The sequence below is a fragment of the Meriones unguiculatus genome, chromosome 21, assembly GCF_030254825.1.
Source record: "Meriones unguiculatus strain TT.TT164.6M chromosome 21, Bangor_MerUng_6.1, whole genome shotgun sequence".
NCBI classification, from domain to species: domain Eukaryota; kingdom Metazoa; phylum Chordata; class Mammalia; order Rodentia; family Muridae; genus Meriones; species Meriones unguiculatus.
The window spans coordinates 19031391-19049828 of record NC_083368.1 but is presented as its reverse complement, the minus strand read 5'-3'; the positions used below and the strand labels follow the sequence as shown (position 1 = coordinate 19049828).

General features: G+C 42.5%; 1 protein-coding gene across 5 annotated transcripts in view; it reads right to left on the bottom strand.

Annotated features, from left to right (window-relative positions):
* The window catches only part of Reln (reelin), a 439480-nt gene that overhangs the window by 56331 nt on the left and 364711 nt on the right, over positions 1-18438 (bottom strand). For all 5 annotated transcript variants that reach the window (XM_060373778.1, XM_060373779.1, XM_060373782.1 and 2 more), the window contains exons 39-45: positions 16684-16855; positions 16492-16594; positions 14517-14746; positions 9111-9331; positions 6914-7061; positions 4524-4782; positions 3431-3680 (exon numbers count right to left, since the gene is read on the bottom strand). In XM_060373778.1, coding sequence (XP_060229761.1) covers positions 3431-3680; positions 4524-4782; positions 6914-7061; positions 9111-9331; positions 14517-14746; positions 16492-16594; positions 16684-16855 — 1383 coding nt within the window. The remainder of the gene's footprint in view (positions 1-3430; positions 3681-4523; positions 4783-6913; positions 7062-9110; positions 9332-14516; positions 14747-16491; positions 16595-16683; positions 16856-18438) is intronic.

Here is an 18438-nt window from a genome sequence, read left to right as displayed (position 1 = left end):
TAGAAATCACACAGTCTCTTTTTCTTATGTATTTTGCTCTCCTATGTGAAGGAATATACTGAGGAATCAGAGAAGCATAAAAGAGAGCTAGCTGAAAGTCATGGCATTTGTGTGAACGCAAGCAGTCAGATTGTGCTCTTAGCATTTGGCCTCTTGGGCTGGAGCGATGGCTCAGAGGTTAAGAGAACTGGCTGCTCTTCCAGATGACCCAGGTTCAATTCCCAGTACCCACATGGCAGCTCACAACTGTCTGTAACTCCAGTTTCAGGGGATCCAACACACAGACACACATGCAGGCAAAACATGAGTGCACATGAAATAAAAATAATTTTAAAAGAACAGACATTTGACCTCTCCCCATCTTCACCGCTCTTCTTTAATTTTTAAATGTATTCTTCTCTTGTATATTACATCCTGACCAGTTTCTCCTGCCTCTCCTCCAGCCCCACCCCTCCCCCAGATCCACCCTTCCCTCATTGCTCTTTTCCTGGCTATTGAATGCTTTGCAAATGCCTCAGTTCCCACTTCCCCGATGAACTCCTTTCTTGAGGTGATGGCTTTCAGTCTTGGTGGCACACTGAAACCCCCTGGGTACCTCGAGAAACTCTTGATGCTTGGGTTTCATGACCAGAGTCTCCTCCCTAAATCTTCCGGACCATGGCCATGGGACCGGCAGGTTTGAAGCATCCTGCGGTGATTCTGTGTGCCTGACATGTGACCGCGTGCTGCTTTAAGCGCGCTAGGTATGGACTGTGGCTCCTTATGGCCTCAGACATTGTTGATTGCTCTCTGATTCATTTACTTGAGGACATTTTCCCAGGCCTTCTATCTTGTTTTCACCCTGACTCCTCTGTTTCCTAGGGAAGCTTTGAACATTCTTCCAGATGTCTTTCTGGCCTCCTATTCCACATGTATATACATACTAAGGCTGCAATTGTATCTACCAGTTTAATGTCTCAAAATTAATTTTATTCACTTAGCCAGTGCTTGCTGAGCCTGGCACTGCACGGGATCCTGAATACATTGTGAAGAACAATCTGGACAGTTCCTCCTTTTACAGGACCACGGAACCCTGTCACATGAACTTGCTCCCATAAATTAACAAATTTTCTTAACCACCAAACTTTATCAATGGGGATGCTTTGACACTAGTTCTCTCGGTGTAAAATTTGGGCATCGTTTCCAAAAGCTGCCTCTTCTCTCTCTTTTTACCCTCTGTGCTGAGTCTGTCATACATTCCTGGTCGCTGCTGCTTTTTGATTGTTTTCATTGTCTCCTGTTTCCTTCATCCTTTCTGGCCCTTTCACCACTACTGCACTCAATCACTGACCTCCCCAACGCCTCCATCACTGATCACTGCTATACCACATTTACTAAGATTCCTTTCCACTTACCTTCTCAGAGCTAACTTCCCCTAAAACCCATCATGGCTCCTGTAATGGTTAGCTTTCATTGCCAACCTTAGAATCATCTGGTTAAAAAAGTCTCAGTGGAATTGTCTGCATCAGGTTGACTTCAGAGACTGTCAACCAGAGGAAGAACCAGACAACTGTGGGCAGCACCATTCCCTAGGCAGGGTCTTGAACTAAACAAGAGTGGAAAATTAGAGCTGATCACGGAAATGACCAATGAGCATATATGCATTCCTTTCTTAAGGCTCTGGACTATGGTTTGATACAATTAGCTATTTGATGTTCTTGCTTTGACTCCCCCACAGTGATGGCTGTAACCCAGAACTGAAAGATGAAACAAATCCCCTTCTCCACTAAGTTGAGTTTTGACAGCGTGTTTTATCACAGCAACAGAAATGATACTAGGGCAATACCCCTCTCTGCTTGCACTCTCCTGTCTATGAGCCTGTCAAACACAAATCTCTGTACCTGCCCTTTAAGGTCCTTTAATGTTTGCAGCTACCTCTACTGAGTCACGTCCTTCCTTCATTTATTTTTTTCCTCATGTACCCCTCCTAGGAGGCTGCGCTTGCCTGTGGTAGAAGCACACACAACTGGCTTATGAGGGCCAGTTCTAGCTCTCGTGTTGCTGAGTCAATCTCGGGACAGCTTCTTTTGTTATTTTCATTGACTCCTTATGTTACTGAAGGATTAGGACTCTGGAATATCAAGTATAATTCTGGTTTTAGGGCCAATATGCTTCATTCTCCTGCAGCTTTCCTGTGGGTAGGGGAGCTTGATTTACTTAAGCTACTGGCCCAGTCTGGGATGGCTCCTCTATCTATCTATCCTTAAAATCCACTCCAGTCATAAAGGTCCAGTGGAGACTTAGCTCTTTGTTAAATGCTCTCCATCATCTCTCCCTCCTCTGAGTTTTCATTGCATCTTATATCAGTTTCAGTCCATGGAACACTCTCCTTTGGTTAGCTATTAGATTCTAAATTTTTGAGGCATATTTTCAAACAGAATGTGTCTCCTCAATAGAGCCTTCTGTTTGTGCATCCTTATTTTATACATTTCACCCGATTAACTAGTGTCAACTATGTTTGAGGTTTAAGGAATACCTCACAGAATTCTTCCTAACAAAATCATATTCAAAATATTCAAAATCAAAAGAATAAAAAAAGCTGGTTCCACGGAACCTTGAAAGTAACCAAGTTCTTCATATATCCATTCCCTCAGACTGAAGAACAAACAAGGATCCATATCATCTTAGAAGTGTCCTGTACGGTGGCACAGGACTGGGGTCCTCAGTAATCCCGAGGGGTCTGTGAGTTCAGGTAAAGGGCCAACGCTGGACAACGATGGCAGTTTGTATTCTTCTGATTCCACCTCCCGAGTGCTTGGATGCAGGTATGTGCTACCACACACAGTTTACATGGCGCTGAGAATGAACTCAGGGCCTTTTGTATACTTGGCAGGCAGTCTTCCAAGTAAACTACATCTCCAGTTTCTCAAACTCAGTCTATCTATAATGTTTTCAAAAGTATACCCTATTTACAATGTAATGTTGTTGAGAAAGATTAAACAGTTTCCAGAATATTTCAAGATCTTAAAATGTATTGTGTTATTTGGATACCTAACATAATCGTTTAAGTACTTAAGTGTGTATGTATATTCACATATGTACATGTTTGTTTATATATACGTCTGTAGCCTGGAGGTGGACATTGAGTGTTTTCCTTAACTGCTTCTTGGGGACTGTCACTGAGCTTGGAGCTCCCCAGTTACTCTAACTGGCTGGCCATCGAGCTGGCCTATCTCTGTATTCCCCATGTAGAACTACAGCAATACACAGCCACTCTTGGCCTTTTCTGTGGATTCCGGGAAGCTGAACTCGGGTTGCCATGCTTGCTCATAGGCACTTTACCACGTCATCTTCCTAACCCCTATGGCACAGGATCCAAATAGTCCTACTGCAGAGGCAGCCAGGGACAACCCCAGGCTTCTGTCCCTCTGTCTGGGTGTGGAATACTTACCATAGCAAGAGTCTGTGACTGAGCAGGAGGCAGCGAAATCTATCTGTAGGAACGAGTCCTCATTGACAGCAATGTCTGTGGTGACCACGTAACGGGTGCTGGCCTTTTCAATAAAGACCAGGGCGTCGCCTGTGGACCCACACACAGGCATCTTGGTGCCTCCCGGGTGAAGTAGCCACTTTCTGCTGTCCAAAGTTGAGAAGTCATCTTCCAAGACTGTATTGCCAGAGATATTTCCTCCGATAAGAATCTGAAACACATTTTCAAAACACCCCAAATTTTGGTTTTAACGCACAGAAAGGTTTGGTTTGTTTCTGTTTGTTTGTTTTGGTCTGTCAGCCAGCTCGGGACGGGTGCTGTATGGCTAGCAGAATGTGAGGGAGCTCTCAGAATGCTCTTGTTTCTGTGGTCTGCCTGCCCATCTGGCACGGCGCTACGGAAAACAAATCAAAGGACTGACAAAACCATTCACAGCCATTCCCGGGCCAAACTGTGCCGTTGGAAAGCACATGTCCCCAAGCTGGGAGAGCAAAATTTGGCTCGCCTGTGATTAGTTTCCATGTAAAATTTCTATTTAAGGACAGTCACACCCCGAGGCATTTCAGTTGGAATTCTTTGCATGAACCCGATTATTTGTGAGCGGGTTCTCTGAGTTCTGTTTGATACACTGTATTATGTATGAAGATCCTTCATGGCAGTTCAGAAAGATGCCGGGGGAGATTTATTTATTTATTTTGCATCAAAGGCTGGAAAAGAGGATTTCAGAACAACTGCATACGGCATCGATGCTCATTTGCATGCTTTCCTTTTTGGAGAATTATAGCCTCGTATCATGCTTGATAAAGTCCCTCTGTCCGTATGGCAGCACCCTCTGAGCTCGACCTAGGCCTTCTGTTGTGCCGTTTATTTTTACAGGCTTAGGCGATTGAGAGAATGGCCAATGAAAGGGAGTTAAACACCATATCTAATCTAGGTGTGTACCCTTGGGCAAGTCATCCAACTGTCTGCCTGAGCTCCCACCAGCACGGGGGGTTTGACTAACATGCTTTCGAAAGTCATGAAAGTTAAAGTAGGCAATGCGGAACAGACTGACCTGGTCAATCACCCAGGGGCTGTAGAAGTGCCCGTTTTCAGATGGCTGCCACCAGCGGAGGCGTGTAGAAGCCGAACGGGCTTTCAGGGGCATTTCCAGGGCAATGTACCTGCCCACATTGCTGGAGTTGCTGAAGAGGAACTCCTGAAGAAGACTCCAGGAGAGACCACCGTTGAGGGAATACTGCAGAAGCACGGGCTGGCTCCTGGGGTCTGGAACACCTTTACCACATCCCAGTCTCATGAAGAACTGCACAAACCTGACAGCAGAGGACCTTACTGTAGCTTCTACTTTGAAGAGAAATCCGCACCGTTAACAAAAGGCAAGCACGGGGCGCAGGGTGGGGCAATGGGTGGATTTGATAAACATGACGATGTAGTGAGCATCCACAACAATCACTTCAAAGCTCCATCTCCCATTCCAATGTGAATGGGAGTTAATTAAATGTGAAGTGTGAAAAATGGCAATTCTGGCTCATGTTCGCGTCCTGAATCTCTCTTCCAAGGAGTCTGAGGAAAGTGAGTGTCGTTGCATCCCGTGGCTACGGTATAAGATGTTGGGAGAGATCCAAGGGCCGTTCAGGTCTGAGAGTGTGTTGTTTGTCTAGTGAAGACAACTGGAGTCCAGGCCTCAGTGTTTGGAACTAGCGGAACATACATAACACAGGTGCCATATTGCAGGTAAAATTCGTTTTACCGGTCGCCTTACAGACCTGGCGCCACTGGTTTTAGGAGCCACATTTACATGCGGCAGCTGTGGCTCTGCTTTTCAAAAGGCCAGGCTACTTTTGGAAGAAGGTGTGTTAAGCCTGGTGTTAAGCCTGGGCCTCTTTTCTGTCTTTTGTGCTAGGGCAAGGGGCAGCGTGAGTGTGGGTTGGTGGTGGTGGTGGTGGCGGGCTGTGCCAGGCTCTGTTGCAAGGTCTCGCTGTGGATATACTGGCCGCTGAGAGCTGTGGCTGCCAGCCAGTGGCAGCTTCCCTAGCTGGCAGGGAGGTGGGCAGAGTGGCAGCAAGCAGCTGGGGTGCCAAGGAAAACTGGCTCACATGTTATCTTTGGCAGGCAAGCTGCTGGTGCCTGGTCTGGTGCACTATTCTAACGGGTAAGGCAGAATAAATTTCATGTCAAATCCAACAAATACTCAGTCATATAACAGGACTGATAATAAATGTTATCAGTATCATACACAGAGCCATTTATTCCTCACGATTCTCCGGACCTCTGTTTATTTATTTCATGGCCCTGAAAACACTGAGAGCTTCCACCGAACATTTTAAGGTCAATATATGCAAATCTCACACAGCATGTGACTGGATGAGCTATATAATGCAGCTTTTAACATTTGATTAATGAAAATATGCATTGTTAGTGCCTAGTGATGTTTACACAAATAAGAACAGTACTTACTGAGAAAAAACTAGGTATTTTATCTACTTGTATTGGAAAGATGTTTAAATTAGTTTAGTGATAACATAAACACCAAATTAATATTCAGAAAAATTATATCAGAATTACTTATTTGGAAAAACTTAGTAACTTCTAAATTAGAGAACCTGACATAAAGAATATCAAATTAAACTATGTGCATTTGAATGGGATAGAATAAAAAATTGCTTTCAGTAACTCTAAAATTATTTTAGATAGAATTGTATTTTCTGTGAATTATATTATTTATAATCAATAAGTGAGAGACTGAGCGACTCAGGAGAAAGAGGGAATGTTCAGATATAGTTTTAAGTAGTGTGAAACTTTAAAAACCATAAACACGATTTCCTTGTTCATCCAAAAATAGGTCAGGGCTGCATTTTACACACGTTAAACTGTATTTTATATGTTGCCATGAAGGTTTTGGCTCATCAAGTGATCAAGGGATACACATTGTGACAGGATGTAATCCCCTGAGCCAGTTTAAAATGTGTTTTTTTCTGAGTGATGATGCTCAACTTAGAAAACGATTTCTTATGGGCTAGTGAAGTGTCATGCAGTTGTTTATGAAGACTAAGGACCACACTTCAAATATTCTCAACTAAATTTCCTAATGGAGGTAAAACTAGTCATGAATAACTTCAGCTGAGCTACTCTTAATAAGTCAGTACAATAAATGCAAATATTTTCCCTACAGTTCAAGTGCTAATGCAAGTAGTCAGTAGAAGCCAGATAAAAAAGATGCAACATTATTTTTTTGAAGTTAGAGTAAATTAAATACTGTCATTTTCTAGCCTCGTGATTATAAAATAACAGACACTAGGTTTTGTTTGTTTAGGTGTTTCACATCTGACGTAGGTACTGAACAATCGTCTGTCTTGAACTAGAAATTATGTGATCTGTGTCTTGCCGGGGTTTTGGAGAGCTCCTTGCTTCTGCTGCACGTCCACAATTGGGTGCTACAATTACCTGGCGTGGGATAAATCCAGGTCCCGTGTTACCAGCATGCGCAGGCCGTCTTCGTTGAAGAAGAGGTTGTTCCCGCTGGAGAGGATCCCGCACTTCCGGGAAGGCTTCCCACCACTCATTAGGAAGAATCTGTCGGATTCCAGTTGACCTGAGAGAGTGGAAAATGTGGTTTACCCGTGACCGTAAACATAGCCATATCGTACTTTCAAAGGACTATGATGAATGTGTCATGCCATGTAGTTTTAAAAGGCAAAGCCACACGCATTAAAGTCATCTTGGGATGGAGGAACTCTTTATAATATGAACTTCTTCAAAGTTTCTGGCCTTGGCTGAGGTAAAGGTTCACATGTCAGAGAGAGTCTTCTCCCAGGTTTCTAAGGTTCAGCCAGGCAAGCCCCATATCCAGGAAGTGAATGAGGCCAGAAGAAAGGGAGGCTGGGAGGGCCCGCACTTCCCCCCTCCCCCCGCAGTGTCTTTATCTGTCATTTCTAACATGAGGCAGTGTTAGGGAGGAATAATTCAGTAAGCATCTCTTAAAAAATTGATTTTTTTTTTAATCACAGAAATTTAAATACAACTTAATAGTTGGTGTTAAATGTCTTCCAAAGCCGGTTCTCAATGTACTAAGATATGAATCTTAGATTTAGTTGTTTTTTTCATTGTGGTAAAACACACAAAATACACGTACCGTAATAACAATTTACACTTGAATAATCCAGAGGTATTTAGGGTAGTTCTGATATAAAGCCTTCACCAATAATCCTTTAAGGTTTCACCCCAAAAGAAGCTTATGTCAATGAAGGGATCACTTCCCTCTCTCCTGCATTCCCAGCAACCAACTGCTCTGTTTGCTGCCTCCAAGGATCTGCTAATTTGGGGTGTTTCAAACAAACAGAATAAATAATGCATTTTTTTTGGTCTGGTTTTTTTTATTTATTGTATATTTCCAAGGTTCATATATATTATAGCAAAAATCAATAGTTCAAATGTTTCATGGCAGTGTAATGTTTCGTTGTAGGTTTATACCTAAATGTAGTTTTGAAATGTATTCTAAAACCATAATAAAAACTGTTATTCTTATTTTAAAATTATTAAAAAACATAAATAATTGAAAGTCATAGAAAATGGTGGAAAATAAACAAAATCTTTTGTTCTGATTCCACTAACATAGATAGCTGCTGTATTCATCTGCCATATGAAAGTGTTTAATCCGACCTTTGGTAAAAGAGTGTCTACAATTTAGATGCTCCCTGAAATCACTGGTATAGGATCTACATTTTTCTCAGTTGTAACACTATCATTCTCTGTAGTGATGACAAAGTCTGGGTATGAAATAGAGGCGTGGAAAAGGAAGAGAGGATGCCTGAGCAGTTGGTGGAAATAAGATTTTTGAAAAAGTGTTCCTTATATCTAAGATTATCCTTTAGACATGTTCTCTCAATTGTCGTTAATCAGCAAGCGCACGTGGTATAAAAAGTGGTGAAAACGAAGTAGATGTAACACAATGACAAGGCCTGAACATGCCCAGTGTGAAGAGGGGAGGAGATGGGCATGAAGTCTCACTCTAGCCAAGGAGCTACTGGCAATTGTCAGCTGTAGAGGGAGAGAGAGACAGGCTTCTCTAAGAGCGTGTCCCCCAAAAGACTACTCCCCAGGAGAAGGCCCCACATCCAAGAATAGCTGGGCAGCACAAACCTGAAGGGGAAGCGAAAAGGACACAAAGTTGGGTAGGAAGGGCAGTGGGTGGATTAGTGGATGTTAGAAGAGTTGGAAGAAGGAGGTGAATATGATCAAAACACAAAGTACAAGACCCTCAGTGACCTAATAAGATATATGTTAAAAGTTAAGTATAATTAATTAATTAAAGACATTTGTTTTATTCTTCTTATAGATCCTTATGTGTATAACATACTCTATCAATAGTAGTATCAGGGTATTAATGATATAATCTATATATTGAAAATGAAATAAATTTTATAATAAGTGGTGAAAATAACCTTTAATTTCTCAAGGAAAGTCTTATTCTCTCTCACTAACCACTATTTCAAAAGCATAAACATATAAAATTCAGAAAGAAATGGACTTTTATGTGTTGGAAGTTGTAACAATAACTGTTAGAAAGTATGTGATGGCTAATGCTCCATCGCAGATTGGGTTTACATGGAAATTCTTCCAAAAACTACACAGAAACGATTACCTTCAAAATCGTCTTTGAGAAAATCAGGGTTTTTGGTGCTTATTTTACAGGTTGGACCAGAGTAGCCAGGGTCACAGATACACTTGGTCCCATTGATGCAGCTCCCGTGCCCATTGCACATCTCTTCACACTGGGGACCGATGTAGACATTGTCAATGGCCCACGTGACCGGCTGAGAGCCAGCAGGATAAAATCCCTGGTACCAACGGAAGCGCACAGATCTAGAACACAAGTACAGGGGTCTCAGAGTTATCCAACAGAACAATACATCTTTAGACTTAGCACATTTGGTCCATAAACAGTGCAAATTACTATTTATGTATCAACTCAAGAAGAAAACACAACTTAGAAAAGAAAACAGAAGAAAATAAGACTTGCCATTTCAGGAAAATTCCATTATTATTATTATTATTATTATTTTGACAGTGGTATTACTGTTTCTTACAGAATTTTACCAGTTATTGAAAACCACACCTGATCTTCCTATGCTTTCAACACTGGCTCTCTTAGTGAAGATTTCTCTCTGCTGTCAATACTCTGTTATACTCTGTATAACTAATCTGTTAAAAAAGACCCAGTGTAAAACCCATGAAACATAAAATCGACCACAAACCGCTTAAAACACACAGTTCTGTGATATTTATGCACAGACAGGGCTGCGTACCTCTATCTAGTTCCAAGGCATTTCCTCACCCTCAGAGGAAACCCTAGACCCATTCAGCAATCCTTCATTTACTTTTCCTTGGCAACCACCAACCTCCTCTCTGTCTCTGTGGATTTGCTCGTTCTGAGCACTCCACAGCAAGAAGACCATGCAACATATGGTCTGCGTTTGGCTATCGTCATTCAGCATTAATGTTTTCAAGGTCCATTCACTTGTAGCAAGTGTCAGACTTCGTCCTTCCTCTTAAATCCTCGCGGGGCCTCTTAAATCTCGCGGGGATTTATCAGTCTTATTCATTCACTGGCTTGATCGTCTCCCCCTTTTGGCTAGCGAGATTGCCGCTGCTGTGAACATACGAGTATTGTAGTATTTGTCATGGGTAAAATGGTTGTGGAATTGCTGGGTCGTGGGGCCACGCTTTTCCACAATCGTGATGGCATTTCCTTTTCTTAGGGGAAAGTTTGTAGAAACTAATGTCTATGCTTCCTTTATCAAACCCATTCACAGCACCCAGGTGTGTGTGTGTGTGTGTGTGTGTATGTGTGTGTGTGTGTGTGTGTGTGTAAAGTTACTTTCAGTAAATTTTAAAAGAAAAAAAAATCAGATTTATCTTTGGATTGCAGCTTTTTATGTCCCTTTTTTTTTTTTTTAAAGATGAAAAAATAAGCAAATACGTCAGGCTTGGTGGCTCACACCTGCAATCTCAGCACTTTTTAGAAGACTTCCATGAGTTCTAGGCCAGCATGGACCCTGTGTGTATGTGTGTATGTGTGTGTGTGTGTTTTAAATACAAAACTAAGCAAGGGACTAACCACTGCACCCCTTCCTGCAATCCCCCAAACCACCACCATCACCAAAATTAGCAAGTGAATTATCTCATCATGTTACTGGTGACAACCACGTCACTGGAACTAATGTACATATTTAACTAGAAGTCCAGAAATAAACAAACTTTCTATAAAAGTCAGTGCAATGACGGTGGGATGGAGGAGACAGGAGTTAGATAGGCCGCCATCTTTGTGTTCCATGAATTCATTCATCTTCTAGCTATCATATATGCTAACTTCTCAATAGCTTCAAATTTGAGAAACAGATGTTAGAAGATAAACACTAGGGATGGAGGTGGGTCAGGAGAAGGAAGCCTGTTAAGCAGAGTGTCAGAGTGTAAGGCGAGGGAGTCAGGTTCTCATATGTGGTTTTGTTGTTTACGTCAAGACCCCAAGTATACTAAGTTGCCCCCAAACACCAATTGATAATTAAACCAGGCTCTCCTGTACTTCTCAGAGTTAGTCTCGGCAAAGGCACTTCCTACCTTTTGAACTTTCAGACTGCTGAGCTGAGGGAAATGGCTGGAGTTTTCCTTTGAACAAAAGCCTATGTGGATTTTGTTTGAACTTATTTATTCAAATGTTCTGAATACAAATGAACCACCTTGGTTGGGTATTTATCGGTGTTCACCCGCCTTGGCACGGAAACCGCAAGTACTATGACAAATGGGCTAAGAGCCTGGTTTCGCTGTGGTTCCCTTCGGCTGAAATCTTATTTTGAAAAATTCTCACTGCCACCCTCCTGGTGAATGTCAGCAACCTGCTCTCAAGCCAGCGCTGCTCAAAGGATCTGTCTTTGTTTTTTAAATATACACTTAGAATTTCAAGCACACCACACTGTCTCCATTCAATAGGGCCTTTGGTTGACTCATTTTGAAACTGCATAAAACAAAAACAATTAGGACATTTTCAAAACAAAAAGGACACAAAGGTGATGCGAACAGAAACAGGTGGAAATTCAGCACCCAACTCTTATGTTTTGAATATAAAGAGTATGTCGATACTGTCAGTTTGAGAGTGGGCATGGAGAGGGTTGGCAGGAGAGGATACAAAAAGAGCTGGAGAGAGGAGAGGAAGGGAAAGTGATACATTTATATTTCAATTAAAATGTAAAATATGTCAAAATGTGGTGCTGAAAATATATATTTAATTGTGTATGTGTATGTCCACACATGTATCCAGTGTCTATTAAGTCACAGAAAAGAGTAATTGAGCATCACATGTGTGCGAACACACACACACTTTAGCAGCTAGCATTTGTGCTGTTATTATGGCCTGTGTTGAATACAAACCAAGGAATGGTTCACTGAGTTGGAGAAAATTTCACTTTTGCCTTCCAGCAATTCATGCCCGTGTGGGTTTTAAAAACAGGACTTTTCTTGAGACAGGGATTAGGCAACATTATGAGGACAAATTCTCCCCTCCACAGAAATGGTTGGAAACAGTTTGGGTTGATACAATTCTGAGTGTGGGCATGACTCCCAGCCAATTTATTTCCTTTTCACAGAAATAAAATGACACGGAATACAAGCAACTCACAAGTCTCAATTCTGTACATTATGAACATTTTTTTTTTCAAAAATGGAGTTCCTCCAGTGGGTGAAATAGAGATATCTGTATTTCCCTTGCTCACGTTCCCAAGACATGCTGCTGCACTTTCCGTGTGAGCGTGGCAGAGAGGCTACCACCTCAGTGAGGCGTGGCCCTGGGGCTTGGTCCTCTTGGTGCAGGCAGCCTTATCCTGCCTTTCACTCACTCACAGATCTCTTTACTTACGTCCTGTGCTTCAGGGGAGACTGTTGGCATGTGGGAACTCTGAAGCAGTCTTGGGTAGCACACCGTAATTGTGGCTACCACCTACCTTCAGAGCCTTTCCTCACTGGGAAGTCAGAGAAAAGCAGAGGTCCGCTGCCGAGGCCCGGAGACTTGTCAGTGTCACCGTCATGGGGTTGAGGGACTACATTGGTCACAAGCATGCTTCACTCTGCTTCAGTGGTTATAAGACTATGCTATGAACTGGGTAGCTCAGAAACAATGGCATTTGTTGTTTTTAATCACTGTGGAAGCTGAAGATCCAAGACCCTTAGCACAGGGTTTGCTAAGGACTTACATTATTGCTCATGCCAGGTGCTCTCTAGCTGAGTTGTGTCCTCATGTGAGTTTTTTGGGGCCTCCCTCATGAGGGCTGCAATTTCATTTATGACTTAATGACCTCTGCTAAGGCCACACTTCCTCATGCTGTGACCTTAAGGGTTAGGAGTCCACTATACGAATTCTGGGGAGACATTGTCAGACCGTAAGAGAGCCTAAGCAGTTGAGGTCCAGGCCTTTCCCATGGCTAGTCTTTGCAGGAGTGGTCTCTGGACTTTTGGCTACAAATGTGTGTTCAGATTTCTGTTTTAGGAGATATTGAATCAAAGGTCCCAGGAAGCATGATCTACTTGGTGTTCATGGCAGGTTAAGAAAAATAAGGATTATAACTCCCTAGAATCTTTTCAATACATTCTTCCATGGTCTAAATGAAAATTAACTGATTTTAGATAGAACTCCCCCTCCCAGAACCTGTACTGCTGAGCTATTATCCCCTGTCTAATTCTTCTACGAACAGCTCTGCTAACCAATAGGAGCTCAGCATCAAACTGTCCGGGCACTTCATGATTCCTGTGATCTCTAGAGATCTCCTTGCTCCCAACTCTCACTTCAGGCCGCTCTGTTTAGTGATACTTGTATGTGATGAAAACACTGGGTTTCTATAAGTATACTGCCTTCATGCCAGAACAAGTGACACAGTCGACAACAGAAAGTATTTAGGCTCTTAACAATCAATTTATGAAAACCACTCTAGTGAGGTGATGAAGGGTGGACAGATTATGCTTCAAGATAATGCTAACTTTTGAAAAAGCATTTCACTCTTTTGGAAAAGTACCTATTACTAGTTTTGCTTATAGACAGGAGAGTTCTAATTATTTCTAGTTGCACGTGGGTATTAAACATTGATTTTCATCTGCAAGGTGAGACAGTGTACTTTCTTCTTTTCGATATACACGGAAAGTAGAATGGTATTCTAAAACGGAATTCTCAACCTGTGGCTCACGAACCCTTTGGGAGTCGAACAACCCTTCCACAGGGGTCACCTAAGACCAGCGGAAAACACGGATATTTATATTATAGTTCATGGCAGTAGCAAAATTGCAGTTATGAAATAGCAACAGAAATGATTTTATGGTTGGGGGGGGGTCACCACAGAGTGAAGAGCTGTAATAAAGGGTGGCAGGGTTAGGAAGGGTGAGATTCACAGGCTGGCTGCTTTGTGTGATGTCCTCTCTCTGTCCCCCTCCTCATGTGAGAAGTTTTATCTTTTTAAAACTCTAGTCATCCTTCTGTGAGAGTTGAAGTCCTTTATCTCCAAATGCTTTTTCAACAGAAGAGAATATTATTAATGTTACAAGAATGCTGAGAGAGGTTGAAAAAGTAAAAATGCCCAAGGGGGAAGTGCTAACGCCTTTTAATGAGGCACCAGGAACCAGCTGCAGGCTTCCAGCTTCCACAGGCCCAGGGGGATGTGTACGAATGCGCTGCGTTTTTACCGTATTTATAGTGCGAGGTGAGAGCCCACGGGAAGAGGGTCAAAATTATGAGAAAAATACATTATTTTGCTTCCTTTTGATTTGCTAAAGATGCATGGAGAAACAGATTTCAAGGTGTGCAATCCGCAGCGTGCTCTTCAGTCTATCCTCAAAACTACGCACAGGTAGTTAAATCACTCCCCCCCCCCCCCCCCCCCCCGCTTTAAACCTCTGTTGATCTGTTTCAACCCGCAGTCGCATTCCCCTCCTGAGAGTGAGAGCTGGAAGGGCGGGTCACCGGATGGGAGACAGGCGGTGCCAGGCGCGGTGCCAGGCGGCAGCCCCTCACCCGCAGAGGTGCAGCTTCCCGAAATGCACCACCTCCCTCCGCCAGCCCTGGGTGGTCCCTGCGTAGTAGGCGCTGCTCGGGTGGTGCTCGGTGGAGCATAAGGAGCTGACGTGGCTGCTGCTGTGGTAGCAGAGCGGCAGCAGCAGGTGCCAGGTGGCGCCGAAGTCCCGAGAGAATTCCAGTCTGACCGGATCAGCCGATGAGCTGTCAGTGGAGCAGCCGACATTGATCTTGGGATGAAAGAGAACGTGACACAGATTATCTCGGGGCAAGAAGCCCCGACACTGGACACACTTCCTGGAGCCCATTTAATCCCTGGGAAGGGTCTTACTGACATCTGTATCTCTGGTAGATCTGTTTTCCCCAACTGACATCATAGATTACCTTTAAATTACACTCTCTTCATACAAAGCCTAAAAAGGCCCCACAAAGCCCATTTTCTCTCATGTTATAAGACACAGAAAATGAACAAGGGAAAGGTTGAGATAATTCCATTTTTTTCCAATTTTACCTTTGGTCCTCCCCCCTGCCTTGTTGTCAAGCTGAGAAAATCATAATGAAAAGAATGTTTTCTTAACTCTGTTAGCTTCCTTATCAGTTTAGTAGGTAGTTAACACCTATTTTCTTTCTTATGACACCTTGTAAATAATTCCAAAAGTTTTGAACTTGAAGAATCTTCAACACACATTCAATATAAAAACAAAACAGAACACAATCATTGCTATTTTTTTTCCGATACTCGGAAAGATTTTAAAAAAATTGTAACTCTTTACAGTTGAAAGAATTTTGAGATAGTATATATGGTGAAGTGACATTATGGTTAAGAAAACCAATGTTTGCTTCCGTAGTCACTTTGTGCATGTGTTCTGTATAACACGTTATATCTAAAATCTGCTTTGTAATTTCCCGTATGTCACGCACTCTCTTACACTCTAACTCTCATGTTGGACACTGGATATGTAGATTCTTTGTCCAATCAGATGCAAATTTGTAACCTTTGACCTTTCCTTTTCCTCTCCCTCCTTCACTCTCTCCTTTCCTTGCTTCTCCCCTTCCTCCTTCCTTCTTCCTTCCTTCCTGAGAAGCCCCTCCTGCAAAATGCATGTGACTCTTTGTGTGCCAGATCTCATCCTTCCAACGCAGATGAACACTGTCCTACTATCATGCTATTATAGTAATGGTTATTTAGTATGCAGTGAGGGGAGTGGAGGCGGAGACATAAGGAAGGGCGCGTGACTGTGCCCTTTACCTTCTAGTAAATCAACAGTCGAGATTTCGTGAACCTTTTCAACCACAGGCACTGATTTCTACCTCAATATCCAAAAAAGACAATCCCACAACTTTTCCTTAGCACTGAAACCATAAAGTCAGAAACTATGACAAAGTTAGATACCGGAATAATGTTTCCCACTACCTACAATGCTGGCACACAAGCTTTGATTGTGCTGCTTTCACTCAGTTGTTCTAAACACGTAAATTATTTCATTATGAATTTACTTTCCTGACAGATATAAAGAGCACACGCAATGCCAACTACACACAGCAAGTGCATTTAAGGTTTTAAAAACACTGTGATATTGTTTTATCTGTAAGATTCAGAGTAGCATGATACACATCTACAAGTACGCTGACACAGGACAGACTATAGTTAGACTGACCTAGGCCCTAAGACATTCTAGTTTCACATAAGAACTGTGAAACCAACAAGACCACAACGCATTCTTCCACATTTTTATAATTTTAAAGTAACTAATTGTAACACTTATCAGAGCAGGTGGGAGGGCACTACGTTACCAGCAGCTCTATTCCTGACACAAACATTAGTATGAGACATTGGTCTGGCAATAAAAGCGAGTTACGACACACGAACCTTTCGTGACCTTATGCAAAACCAGGAGATCACAGCAAAGACGTCCCTCTTCTTGCTGAGGCTTGGCTCAACTTAAAAGTATTGCTAGGAGAAGAGAGAGGGTACCTCAAACTGAATGATGGTGTTCTCATTCACATTCAGGTCACGTGTGGTGATGGAGTGCTCGCCGGCTTCGCTTGAGACAAACACCATGGCCGAATCTTCCTCACTGGTTAGCGAGAAAGCAACAAGGACATCGTTTAGGGAGACGCTCCTCCTGGTTTGCATGAAGCAATGCCTTTTCAATTAGAGACTTACGGAGCTCCCTTCGACGAATATGGGCAGTAGAGACCGATGTTGCCACCCGGGTAGAAAAACCAGTTGTCCTCTCGGGGCCCAAAGTCGAACGTGTCCAGCAGCGTCATGGGATTGTTCAGGTTGTTTCCATCAATAACGAAGTCATCGACAATCCAGATTTCCTCTTTCTTGCCTGAGACAGTTTCGGAGAAATCAAGTTTTTTCCCAAAGAAGAAAATCCGACTTGCTCATTGAAAGAAAGCGAACGGCAGGAAAGAACTCAGCGGCAACAGTGTCGACATATGCTTTTCAGACAAAACTCACAAGCCGCATGGCAGCGCGTTCGCAGTGATCAAAGTGTGAAGAAAATATGCTTGCAGCCGTATTAAATGGCACGGCACACAGCCGTGTGCTCTCAGGAAGCTGAGCTGCGCAGCTTGCCAATACTTGTTCTTTCAGTCGGAGTAGTGCCCATGGACCATTCTCCAACATGTGTGGTAGTTTGGGGCACCTGTGAGACAACTGTCTGTGATGATGGCGGCCAGTGGCTGAGAACTGAGGTACGCTGTCTAGTCAAGGAGTGGCTCACGGCCTTTTAAAACCAGCCACGGCATCAGTGCTGTGAGGCATGATACTATCTTGCTTTTCTTAACGCCCTTCTAAGCCTTCTAGGTTTACTCGAAGATGTGTAGAAATAGAAAGCTATTGGACTCATTCCACACTGCCATAGGCTCTGCCTCAGGTCACATGGTTAAGGAAGTGCTATATTGTAGATAGGGCAAGGTCTAGACTGCTTTTACAAAGCACTGTTGGGACTGAGCTTGAATAAAGGACATAACGCCATGCAGTGATGGTTCACATCAACTGTCAACCTGAAAGATGGAGAACCCGGGAGACTCTCCTCTGGGCACACCTCTAGGGAACTATCTTAATTAGGTTGATGTGGGACGGCCTGCTCGCTATGGGTGGCTCGCCATCGCCCGTGTGGGAATTCTGGACTGTTTAACAGGAGAAAGTAACTCTGCTTGACTGTGGCTGCCTTGGACCATCTGGCTCAATCCCCTGCACCGTCCCCAAATGTTACTTTCTGCACAGTTCTTGTAATGTATGTATGAAAGCAGATTTGTAAATAGGAGCCTGGGTAATAACCTGCTTCTTTAAATGAAACTGTCCAGCTTTGTCTCTTTTCACTCCTACCATGGCCCTAATTCTAGTAGCTTTCTTTAATTTTCTTGGTTTGAAAGCATTTGATGAAAACAATAAACAAAAATAAAGTAAGCATTTTTGATGTACCAGGAGTGCCATCATCTTCTGGATTTTAAAACTGGGTGTATTTCTTTTTCAGAGTTTTATTTGCTCCCTATGTATGATCCATGCATATAAAATAACAGGTAAGATATATAGATTATATTTTAATAATATATACATCTTATATAATTTCATATGCATTTTATATCTCCTATATATGAATACATTTAAACAAAATCTGCCATGATTTTTATCTACCTTCCTACATGTCAGAATTTTAGTTTTTACCTGTTGTAAAACAAATATACAGGTTAAATTTTAGAGCTAGAAATATAGTTTTCATACCCATTTCTGTTACTTCTGCTTAGTATGGTGTAATTGTGCTAATTTAGACAGTCAGATGCTCGCTTTGGAAAAGTTTGGCACTTTAGATTCAACATTACTGGCACTATGAAGTAATCAAGGTTAGAAATTTGAAAAATCTTCTGTAAATGTAAAATGCTGTTAAATGCTACATCTGTTTGGTGT